Genomic DNA, 12593 nt, shown 5'->3' with positions numbered 1-12593 from the left:
AAATTAAATATTGTTCTGTCACCAGAGGATTAAAGATGTACTAAAAAAGGACAATGTGAACAAGAAAAGCTGCCTTAAGAGCATCAGGTAATGTTTTTTTTTTTTGTCTTTTTTTTTGCACCAACTCACTAAATATAATGTAGTTCTAGACTACTTGCCATTTTCCCAGATATATTGGTTCCAGACAAACTCGTGTTTGTTTTAATATTTATTTAGTGTTAGCTACATAAAAATGGTTTATTGGTTAATATTTAATTTTCCATTCAATCAACCCCATTTATATGAAGGTTATTTTACTGTCCAAATCAAATTGATTAAAATATATTTGTATTTATTAAAAACAAACACATTTATAATAGGACTGTGGCTAAAGACAACTGAAAAGGTATTGTATTGCAACCAATCATCATTTGATGTATTTACAGTCAAAACTACTCCTCTGAGGAAAGCATTTCAGCAGAGGAAGCATCTTCACAGGAAAACAATCCTGCAGGTCACAAAAATAAAGTCCTCCAGTACATGTACATTAAAATGAAAGAGAAGAACTTTAAAGTGATGTAACCTAAAAGTGGACTTCTCTTCTGCAGTAACACTAAACCTTGAAGAGGAAGTGAACACAACTGGAGCCAAGAAGACCACTGAAGGTCGGTCAGAAACATCTCTGAAAGGTGGGACAAAATTAGTGGTAAGTACAAAAAAAAAAAAGAGAGAAAGTGTTCACGTGAAACAACATGCTGTGCAGCCAAACATCTACCTGTTGACTATTTTAGTACCTTAATACAGCCAAACACATCTTACTGACATTATGGGACTATTGAGAAATTGACAGCATTGCTTGTTTAATGGACAGGGCGAAAGTAGACGATTCAGCAGCCAACGAAGTGCCAGAAAAGCAGCACGAATGGCTCGGGTGAGGGACCATTTTGCTAGGAGAAAATGCGGAGAGAGTGACACTGAAAGAGATGAATCTACTCCAGAGGCGAAACGAGCAGCAGAGCAAGTAAACGTAGAAGGGGTGCCGTCATATTCTGAGGACAGCAGCACGTCAGATCTTTGTAACGCCTTGGAAACGTGCCTCAAATCCCCCGCCGGTATTCTACATGGCAATTTACAAGCAAGTCACAACATGACTCATAACTGGCCGGAGAAAGCTGAGATCCCAACACAAGCTGACTTGGCCTCTGCTGGATTGGCTGATACAGAAATCTCAGACAACCCATTACATCCAACTACAGAAGGCCAAAATGTTACCAGCTCCATCTCCAGAGCTGAGGAGGAAACTCAGAGGCAGGACACCCATCACGATGTAAGGAACAACCCTGCAGCTGAATCTGTCGATGGTGCTATTTCAACAGGGATCAATGAAAGCCTCTCTGGTCAGAACAACGGCACATTTGGAACTGTGGTGGCTCCACTGTATAATCAGATGTTTGGCAAAGTAGGAAGTGAAAGTCAAAGATTTGCTGACTGGAAGGATCCTTTTCAGACTTCAAAACTTGCTCCAGATTTAACACAAAGTCATATTAGCCCAGAAAAAAATTACTCAACAAACGCTGAATATAAAAAAGTGAAGGAACAGAAAAGTGAGAGTTTGATGGCAGAGAATATCATGGAAAAGTCAAACCAGGAAAGTAAGAACACACCTGAAGGTCCAATACCTCTATCTGTAAATAGAGAATCCCAAATACCTAGTGAGGAGTTACAAGACCACAGCCTGCTTTTTCACTCACTAACTGGAACTGATGAAAATAATGCTGTTACACAAAGTGATTCTCCAAAGGCCATGGCCAGCATAACGACACAATTCTCTCTGTGTCAGCAAAATGATATTACTTCTGAGTCATACACAAAAACCAGCATCTTTGGACAAAATGAGTCAAATGCAGATGCTGACATATGTGAAAACAAGACAAAATCTAACACTAATGCATCTCCAGAGGTGGATACTCATTTCGAACCTTTATATGATTTTAATACAAAACAGATTCAAAATTCTGCTGCCAAAGAATCAACAGAGTTCTTGTCACCTGTGACTTGTCAAGACGCTCACAAACAAAATAACAGTGTGCAAGAAATAAATGAGATGAATGAGGATGAAATCCAGTGCCCAGATATAGTTAGTAAAAAAGCAGCTGGTTTAATAGCTAACACACAAGTAACATGTGATAGTGACACGATTGAAAAGATGAAAGAAAACGACACGTTAATACATGAACCAAGATTAGAAATGTCAGTGCAGGAAGATCTTGTTTTAGAAGATTCATGTGTTAAAAACTGGGAAACAATGGTCGAAGAGGAAGAGGAGACAATAGTAACAGATTGTGAGAAAAGTTCAGATTCATTAAGATCTGAAATTTACCAAAGAGTGCAGGTGGAGAATGCAGAGAGTGATGTAGCAACAGAAAAGGAAAACAAGAAACCAGCGGAAGGACCTGAGAAGACCACGGCAGCAGAAGTCAAATATAGTTCAGCAGAAGTTGCGGTGGTATTAGAATATAAAGAAAGGGTCAGAAATGAAACATTTAGCATGATGATTGCTGCTGCACAAGGTACTGAGAAGGAAGAAGAACATATCCAAGCTGCAAAGACTGAAAAAGCAGCCACAGTCAAAAAACAAGTTGATGAGAATGAGGAGGTAGAGAAGAAATCTGAGCAAAACAAAGAACAGATACTCACTGAACAATCAGAAATGCAAGACGTCATAGTTAGAATAAGTGGTGTTCAAGCGATGGAGGCAGCAGGAAAAGAGAAAGAGGTAGAAATACATTTGGACAACGGGGACGCCTTTTCTGGACTTAAGAAGAATCAAGAAAAACCTGTGGAAAAGATTAAAAACGACAATCCAAATTTGATATATGGGTTTGATGTTGATGAAGTAAAAACGGAAACAGTAGCTTTAGAATCAAACTGGAGGACGACAGAAGACGTTGTACAAGACGAGAAACATTCTAAACAGAGGTTAGATTTGACTCCAGATATAGTTGAAGATGTTGTTCATACTCAGGTGACCAGTACAGAGGATACAGGTTTTAAAGACAGACATGGGGTGGATGAAGCTGCACACATTCTACCTGAAATTGTTGTTCACAAAGAGGCAGATTTTCAAAACAACAAGACTGTCATGAGTGATTGTTCACAAGACCAGGTTGTCTCATATGCTCTAGAGCCAGATTCATGCTTTTTACGAGATGAACCTGAAAGTGACCAGGTGAGCCACGACAGTGAATCAGCAGAATCAGATTCAGACGATGAGGTGGAGCTATACATGCGCTGTCTGAGAGCTGTTCATGCAGGCTCACAGGCCACCAAAGACAAAGCGACAGGTCAAAGTTCAGGAAAGAGGGGCTCCATAAGCAGAAAGAAACAGCTGCCGGTGCCCATGCCTTCCATAAAAGAGTCTCTGGATGAAGAACCACAACACAACTGTCTTCAGGACAATATTGAAAACACAAACACAACAGAGATCCAACCTGATGGACCTGAGAGCAACAACAAACCTGTTACATGGTGGAAAGAGACATTTTCGTGGAGCAATATTTCAAAAACTTTGTTATACAGTACACTGGTATTTGTGTTTGTAGTTGTTGCGTATCACTATGATTTTCTCGCCTGTTTTGGACTTTACTTGATATCATTGGTTTGGCTTTGCTGCCAAAAAGAGACACCACCAGTGAAGAAGCGTTAACTACCCTGAGTGGGATTTTACCAATATAGTTTAAATGTCTAGGATTTTTCTTTTTATTAAAGGGGTTGAAAATCACAGTTTAATATAAACACAACTTAGTGAAAATATTAAATACATCTATGGAGAATAGTGGTTGCACGACATGGTGTGGAATCATGCTACCATGTGCCAGCAACTTCAAGATCTTGCAAAGATTTGATCTCCCCTGTGTAGTATCTTTTTTTTTTTTTTTTTAAAAAAGAACATGTTTTGTGGGGACTTATAATCTAAAAAAAAAGAACATGTTTTGTGAGGACTTATAATTCAACCTAAAGAATCCAGGAATGTAATTCTGAATATGTTCTACTCAAGATCTGCACTCACCCCACCTGAATAAATACACCAACAAAAAAAGCTGGTTCTCAGTCAGATTGTTTTCACTTACATTCTAATCAAATCACTTCTCACCACTTATCACTTAAAACATTATGACTAAGGAACACGTATAACCTTTTCTAATAATATTAAGAAGCCATGTGCAGTTTGTTTAAGGTATAGCCGAAAAGTCAACAGAAATTAACAAAAAACCCTTCAAGAATAAAAGCTGAATTGTGAGGAATTGTTTATCTTGTTTCATTCTCTGTTATAAAAGTATTTTTGAGGGGTATATGTTAAGGGGTGTGTGTACAAATCATGGCCATTAACAGCAGTTTACTTTATTAAGTCAAGCAAAATGATTTGGTTACAGTGTATAAGTAAAACACACATCTGTCTCCAACAGAGTAAATACAGAGTTTAGACAAACCACTTGTGCTACAGCACGTAGTCCCTGTTCACTGTTTGAACTTTGGCTTTCAGCACTGTTTTCGTTTTAAAACAGCTGCAGTATTGTACTCACCAGGGAATTCCAGGGCAGTCTGCCACTAGGATTACCACTCTCCCTTCTGCCAGAACGCCATTTTTAGATGCCTATAAATTACATTAACATTCTTGAAAAGTCACACAGTAGAGTAGAGTTAAAAAAAATTATAAAGATGCTAACCATTGACGTTTCATACTCGCTCACTTTACAAGCCAATAGTGAAGACAAATCAATATAAAGATGAGGTCAAGTACAGTGCAGAAATAGTGTTAAGATGTATCCTCTCGAAATTATCAAGGCAATAAATTACTTTATCAGTGTCCACCATGTTTAACATAACAATTAGGACTTAAGCAAACAAACAGGAAACAACTGCATTACATAGCCCAAGGTTAGTACATTTTGGCCCAGATTACCTATAGTAAAGTTACTTAAGACAAAAGCTGCAAGTTAGCTTCGACATCGTGTAAATTAAATGCTATCAACTTGAATAATAACCCAATTTTAAGGGTGTAATTGTACATCTAATTTATGCAGAAAGCTGATGTTAAGACATACAGGTGCTCTACAGAGCGAAAACTCACCTGAAAGAGTTACGTCTGAATCGATTCTACATGTGATTTACATCAGTCACCATGCTTTTACAATGCCCCTCATTGGACCAACTAAATAGCTTAGGTAGTTTAATAACTAAAGAACACATGCTTAAGTTCGACTCAAATAGTCATTGATATTTGAGGGAACAAAATGTTACTTTAACTACACCACCAAATGTTACAAAAGTCACATCGTACATTTCCCAAAATTTTTACAAGTGCACATAAACGCACCATTATGCGCACGCTCAGGTACGTGTTTTGAAGTATGATTGGTTAACAACTTGTCAGTTGCGCTACATGCCTGTCAGTTTCCGCCAATCAGCGGCCGTGTTATTAGGCAGTGCACCAGTTCGCCGGTCAGGTTGCTGCTTTGCAAAGGGGGGATCGTCTGGCGGAGGCATCGTCTGCCTCGCGGTGCTATGGACTACAGGGACAATGTCGAGACCGGAGAATCAGAAAACCTGTCGGAGCCGTTTTACGTGCCAATACCGGAGGAAACTCCGCTCAAAAGGGAGCAGGAGAAGTTGTCTGGCGTCGTGAAGAACGTCCACAGAAAACTGCGCAGGAAATACAGAGAGGGTAAGTTGCCTCTGTGGGCCCCTGTGTGGCCCAGTGTCCTACGGAAAACCCTCCGTGTTAGCTCACAAAAATACTCTATACGTTCTAATTGTGTCAGTGAATCACTTCTTATAACCCCCGAACCTGGAAACAGCAGTGGGAAGTAAATGGCATTCATCAATGAGGCCTTTAAAGCCTTTGCAAATGCTGTTGTTCCGGTGTCATTTTGCGTTTTGCTGTAAACATGTGTTATCTGGTGTTCTAAACCAGAGAAGTGGCAAGATAGACTTTTATAGCTTAATGGCCGACTCCAACCGAGCCTGTTTATTGACACTGCCTGCCTTGCTATTGCCTCTCTATTGTCAATAAATGTTGGAACTGAGGACTAAACAAACTTGCACTAGAATCTTGACAGTTAAAGAAGGATCACATCATATAGCAGGTATTTGTATAGCTAAAAAAAATTGTAACAGAAAAAAAGTCAGTGTTACTTTAACACCCTAAGCAGGTCTATTTAAACAATTATAGACAGTTAAGGAAGTAGCTTCATTTTCCATTGGCCTAACACAAACAGACTTTTCAAAATATTACATTTTACATCCCCATGGGTTTTGATTTCCAAGGTACATCTGCACCAGAAATAGCTCTGCTGACTTTTTCTTATGAACAACTGTATTACTTTACATATTGAAAAGCAGAACTAGACACAGTATGAAAATTAGCAAGTTCCTAAAAAAAAGTTAGTCAGTTGATGCAATCAAAAGACACAGATTCTTATTAGTGTTCAGGTTTTGTGAAGCATTACCAAATAACATCTGTGGTTTTTGCTTGGTGAGGTTTTAATTTATATCTGATCATTTAATTTACACTGTTTATAAAATCACTTGATTGATATATGTGCCACGTACATATACTTTTAAGAGGTATTATTCCATTGAAATAAGTACGCTGACTTAATAGCAGATGCAATGAGTCCTTTTAAAAAGGCTTAGATTATATTGTAACAACCCTAATGGATTAAGCTACAGTTATGAGCTAATATTACTTTCCATCTCTTTAAATAAAACTGCACTGAAAAAGATCCAACATGTTTTAAAAGGCTTTCTACAACTTAACCTGGATGAAACAGAAGAGGAAGTTTGGAAAACCCCTTTGAAAACATGTCAATTTTATGGCTCAGACTGTGGGGATGGTAGAAGTCTGGAACATGGGAGTTAAAGACCGTCGTTCACACTGATGCTCAGTCGCGCTGGCATTTAATAAATTCTTGATGTACACAGAGGCTTTGTGATGCTGCAGTCTCCCCTTTCTTCCATATCAAGGGACAGTTCCAATGTGGGCTGTACAGTAAGGAATAAAAGGCAGAATTCATGTTTGGTGTAAAACCTATCGGCAGGAGAGCAGCATGACATTTGACCTTTTTCAACCTATGCAGAAAATGTAAAAAAAGAAAAGTCCTAACCATTTTAACGTAGGCTTTACAGACATTTTAGTTAGTGTTGGTACACAGATCCCTATAGAGGGTGCTATAAACATGAGTATAACTCCTTTTGTCTATTAGTTGACAGCAGCAGAGAAGTCAACCTGTGAGCAGACCTCATGATTGGTTAATAAGTAAAGCATGATCTGGTAGGCTTGGCATTGACTCAGAACAGTTGTGCTTTCACATCGCCTATCTAACTCCACTGCCCTTGTTTTCTGATTGAGAGTTTTTTTGTTTGCTGTCATCATGGGATCTTTCTGCTCCAGAGGCTATGTATTTTTTTAAGCAGCTGCAACAATGTGGCTGTTTTTGTGGATACAATTATTTCAGAGAAATGCCTGACTGGGGTTCTTTTTTTTTTCACAAGCAATCTGATTAGTTTAGACGGTAAACAGCAACAGCTTTTTCCAGAGTTAAAGAGTAAAACTGCTGAAGAGCTGGATTACCGCATCTGGCAAGTAAGTTGTGAATAGTTGGTAAAGTATTAGGACAGGTCTGTGATTCTAGGAACGTGTGTTAAATTTGAAGGACCGACTTCTTTCCTTTTCATTTGTGAAGACAGATTTGATAGGTTGTTTTGTCCTAATTTCACTTTTTCCCCTTTCAGTGGGCGACTTTGATAAGATCTGGCGAGAACACTGTGAAGATGAACAAACACTGAGTGAGTATGCACTGGCCATGAAGAATTTGGCTGACAACCACTGGGCCAAAAACAGCGAGGGAGAGGGACGCATCGAGTGGTGTCGTAGGTATGATTGTGTCTTCAAATATATTTCCCTGCCGTCATATCTATTGTAATGGAGACATGGCTGTAGGACCAGATTCACCCCAGATGAAAAAGCATTCAACAGTAGTGTTAAAAAAAAAAGTTTTACAATATTTTGGTATAAATGATGTTGGCTGTGACCTCATCACCTCAGGCATACTATTAAATTAATATTATTGTGATTTGACATACTGCAGAGGTTCACAAAAAGTGTAACATCTGCAGAATGTAATTGAAAAAGACAGTTGTGACTCAGCACATTTAACAATACCGTTAATGAGATGTTTGTGTGCTATTTCAACAACTCCCTTATCTGTGTTGCTGAGGAGAAAAGTGCTTTTCATTGGTGCTGTAAATCCACTCGAACAGACTGTCAGTCTAATTAAGGCTGTAACTCACGATTCACTTCAATTTCCACAGTGTTTGTCAAGAATATTTTTTGAACGGCGGGATGAAAAGAATGTTGGAAAAAGACGAGAAAAGCTCCAAGATTGCCATGGCAATAACTGTGGCACCGGCAAATTCCCTACCACACAGCACTACCCCAAGGTGTGGTATACTGTTAACATTTGTCTACACCTGCAATACAGCTGTGTAAACACTGAAATAAAAAAGACAGTGAAGAATAGTCTTTACTGCATTCTTAACCTGTTGTTTAACTATACTGTAGTACTGTTGTTGCAATGACATCATTATCACTGACTTTAATAAAATGGACAACATGTAGTGCATATAAGGACACACTGTAACAACTAGTACAACACTAAAAAGGATTAAGTGCCAAACCATCTCAACTTTATAACTTTATATATTATTAGGTTGGAGGGAACTTAAAACTTAAGAGTTAGTTTTGTGTCTGCAGAACACAAACTAAAAAGTTGGGTGTGTCACTGATCCATTCACATTTATGTTACAGTTCAGTCTCACATCTGGGGAAAATGCGTCTCCTTGACGTAGGAAGCTGCTTCAACCCTTTCCTGAAGTTTGATGAATTTCTTACAGTGGGTATCGACATTGTTCCTGCGGTTGAGGTATGACTGTTTTTGTTATTCTGTTACCTTTTCACTCACTGGAAAGTTTAAATCATAGCTTTTTACCTCGACTTGTGCATGATGTCAAATATATGACACATTTTATGTAAATTTCTTTGTGGTGAGTGTGTTCAGACAAGAAACCTTTCACTGAAAAAGCGTGCTCTCCATTTGCAAAAGTATTTTGCAATATGTAGAAAAGGGAAAAGTTTGCATAACAAATAAAATCATTTGCAAGGCTCCAGACTCTAACTAATAGTGCAGAAATGTTTAGGATTGCAGACACACAACCCCTCTCCGGTCTTTGGCAATAGGAAAATAGTTTATTACACATACTGTATAAGAGCAACTTGTAAACAGTAGTTGTACAAGTTCCAAAAAACAGTTGTAAAATAAAATAAATGCTCTGTCTTGCGATATGACATCTTCATGGAGCAATTTACTGTAGTTTTAAATACAACAAAAAATATATTAATAGATTATTTGCATTGAATTAACAGAATTGTGTGTAAAATGACACTGCTCTTACCTGTAACTTAAATGTCAGTAAACAGAATGAAGCTAGTTGTTTAGAAATATTATAAATGTTCTTCTCATGCAGAAACAGATTGTCAAAACAACAGCTACAGTCAGATTTGCACAGTAACGGATGCTTTCTACCTCTTCCAGACCGTGTACAAGTGTGACTTCCTCAACTTGCAGCTCCAGCGGCCTGTCCAACTGGCAGATGATGCCGTGGAGGCCTTTCTCCGCCAGCTCCACAATCCCATCGATGCCCTGCCTGCGCAGCTGTTCCACGTGGTGGTCTTCTCACTGCTCCTCTCCTACTTCCCTTCACCATACCAGCGCTGGATCTGTTGCAAGAAGGCTCATGAGCTGCTGGAGCTGCACGGCCTGCTGCTCATCATCACGCCCGACTCCTCGCATCAAAACCGTCATGCACTCATGATGCGCAGCTGGCGGGTCGCAGTGGAGTCGTTGGGCTTTAAGCGATATAAATACATCAAATATTCCCACATGCATCTCATCGCCTTCCGGAAGGTGTCTCTTGCCACCACCAGTGACCTGGTGTCTCGCAACTACCCCGAAATGCTCTACATCCCTCAGGACTTCCACTCCATCGAGGAGGAAGACTGCATCGACGTGCCGGTGCGCTCGGAATTTGAGGATGACCAGCTGGCTTGCAGCTTCACTGAGCTGCCCGACACTCCCTATGATTCCGATTCTGGAGAGAGCCAGAGCAGCTCGGTGCCTGGCTTCCATGAGCTGGAGGACCCTATCTTGCTTCAGAGCTAGGCTAAAACAACCAGCTCCACCTGTACACAGCACTCCAGCCCAGAACCATGATGTACCCTTCAACTGCTGCGCTGCTAAATTTAATCTGCTGCATTCTTCTCTACCTTCACCTCCCTCTCCTATGATGCAGTTTGCACAGAAGCTGAAGAGACGTTTACAAATTACTTCCTTAAAAACACACACATTTGAAAATACAGACAGATAAACAAGATTGCGCATTAACAGAGATGGATATATTTTGATAAATAGTTAGCTTTTTTTAAGTGTTGGAAAATGAACACCCCCTCCCTCCCCCCGCTCCCTTTTTTCCACCCCAAGCTCTTAGAAACAAAACTCAGCTTGTCTACATTCTGTACTCAGTCTCTATTTGAATAAGCTAGTGTGGCAGGCTGATGGATAAGTATAAATGCCAAACGCAGCAACCCGAGCCGCCTGACAGAGGTTTGATTGCACTGGAGAGACTGAGATGGACTGACTGGACTTGAATCGCTTGCTTCTGTCACAGTCATGCAGCTAAACTGAAAATTCTTTGTGCATTTAGCTTTTTCTAGAATAGAAATGAAGTAAATAGTTTTTTGAAATCAACATAATCTCAACAATCACATTGATGTCGTCTAGTGCAAAGTGTGGCAATGCCATTTTTAACTTGGCATCTTGCGATTTGTGGATCTTTTACAAGAAAGCTGTATTTGTAGCATTTTAAACATTTTCAGAACCGTACAGTAGGAGTATTACTAGGTTTACTAATGTGAAATTGTAACTGTGTTTACTCATCGTGTAACAAGGTACGAGTGTTTCAAAGCAGATATTTCAGTCTTATCGTCCTGACAGATAAAACTACAAATCATCATCTCAGATTTTCAAAATATTTAGTGTCCTCACACAGAGAGTTCAACAGCGCTAATAAGTGACGCATATCAAAGTAACTATTATTCTTTTGACACGCCGACAAATATCATTAAGCACTCTGCCACCAAAATATTCAGATAGTTTTCTGAAGAAAGCATTTTTGACTGAAGAAATTTGCACTAAAAGACTCTTGTCTTATGGAACTTCTGACACAGGTGAGATACTGTAGATTTTAGCAATAGTGAGCAAAGGTCTGAACTTACTGTATTCTTTATGAGCAGGTTTTAGCTAAAGACACTACCAGGTGAAACGTTTGTGTATGTTTCTGCCTGTTCATGAACAGGTGGCATGTGTGGATGTGATCGACTTTGTCTGTTTGTTTAATAGTGTGAATGAAGGAGTGAATTTACTCAATGTATTTTTTGCCTGTGGCACTTTATCATTGATCCCAAAGGGTGTCACACAACGTCATTATTTTCCTATTTGAAAAAACAACTTCTTTTCATCCAACAGAATGAGCCCATAATGTAATAACAGTTGGTCTAATGTGCCTTCTTTACTTAACATTTACAGCCCAAACAGATTTTCATAACTTGAAATAATAATCAAGATTATTTGGCCTCATCGTATACACAGCAGTATCTTTGTTGTATTTATGGTACATGTAAAAACTCGACACTGTATGTTGTTGCCATTCTTCTATTTCTTTCTTATCAGTGCACATCTCTCTTTGGTTGAAATAGAAAATAACGGTGCGATTTCATATTCAAGCTCTGAAAAAGGATGTTTTCGACTGATGGGTATTTTTTTTTGTCTTCCAGTATTTCTTTTGGCAGATTTGCATGTTCATCTCCAATATCGACATTTTCAATAATGCAGAACAATGTGTTCTCGTAGTACTGTTGTATTACTCTTTTATAAATGAATGTCAGTGTAAAGTGTCTCTGGTGTGTTTTTTCTTTTTTTTTTGGGTAAATGCAACATGACGGCAGAAAATGACATGGCACTGACAACACTGAGTAACTCTTATCAGCATGATGAAATGAAGATGATCTGTAACAATGTACACATGAACTGTTTTGTATACTTGCTTAGTAAAGTGTCTCTGGTGTGTTTTTTCTTATTTTTTTGGGTGATTTTATTACATGAGACCCCTACACCTTACAACTCATTAGAGGGGCATTCTTTACAGGACATGCAAATTTATATTAGATTACATAATATTTAACTTCATTGTCAGTGCATGTCACAGGTACAGAGTAACAAAATAGTCTTGACTGTTGTGTCTTTAAGAACATTTGTGTCTGATTTTTGTTGTCTTTGAATTTAATATAATTGCTGTAGCAATTTAGTCCTTCCCCTTTAATTATTAATATGGTCTTCTTACCTTCTTGTCTCATTCTGATTCTTTTTGCCTCGGCAAATCTGATAAAAATTATTATTAAGTCCTATAATAAAGGACAAACAGATTTTGAACTGGTACAA

The 12593-nt window shown here is 38.7% G+C and overlaps 1 protein-coding gene and 1 long non-coding RNA gene across 3 annotated transcripts; one reads left to right on the top strand and one right to left on the bottom strand.

Moving 5' to 3' along the window:
- Positions 1-3953: 3953 nt before the first annotated feature.
- Positions 3954-5306, bottom strand: LOC112487077 (uncharacterized). The gene is made up of 2 exons (XR_003049804.1): positions 5111-5306; positions 3954-4633 (listed from the first exon to the last, which is right to left on the bottom strand). It is a non-coding gene; the product is annotated as an uncharacterized LOC112487077 (long non-coding RNA).
- A 132-nt stretch (positions 5307-5438) lies between these two features.
- On the top strand, positions 5439-12046 carry samtor (S-adenosylmethionine sensor upstream of mTORC1). 2 transcript variants are annotated; one of them, XM_008311702.3, is made up of 5 exons: positions 5439-5704; positions 7774-7915; positions 8353-8481; positions 8849-8963; positions 9633-12046. In XM_008311702.3, the coding sequence occupies exons 1-5, from the start codon at positions 5545-5547 to the stop codon at positions 10257-10259; spliced, it is 1173 nt and encodes a 390-aa protein (XP_008309924.1). In that variant the 5' UTR covers positions 5439-5544; the 3' UTR covers positions 10260-12046. The 2 variants fall into 2 exon arrangements, with proteins under 2 accessions (XP_008309924.1, XP_008309925.1); XM_008311703.3 differs by lacking the exon at positions 5439-5704 and adding an exon at positions 7057-7624.
- The last annotated feature ends 547 nt before the right edge of the window (positions 12047-12593 follow it).

This window comes from Cynoglossus semilaevis, chromosome 6 (assembly GCF_000523025.1).
Source record: "Cynoglossus semilaevis isolate Cse_v1.0 chromosome 6, Cse_v1.0, whole genome shotgun sequence".
NCBI lineage: Eukaryota > Metazoa > Chordata > Actinopteri > Pleuronectiformes > Cynoglossidae > Cynoglossus > Cynoglossus semilaevis.
The sequence above is the reverse complement of the archived record's forward strand: the minus strand, read 5'-3'. Positions and strand labels throughout refer to the sequence as shown.

Excerpts from the sequence above, each read along its gene's own strand:
- samtor (XM_008311702.3), top strand. The coding sequence starts at position 5,545 with ATGGACTACAGGGACAATGTCGAGACCGGAGAATCAGAAAACCTGTCG. Across the intron at positions 8,482-8,848 it reads CCACACAGCACTACCCCAAG|TTCAGTCTCACATCTGGGGA; the intron begins GTGTGGTATACT and ends TTTATGTTACAG. Across the intron at positions 8,964-9,632 it reads ACATTGTTCCTGCGGTTGAG|ACCGTGTACAAGTGTGACTT; the intron begins GTATGACTGTTT and ends TACCTCTTCCAG.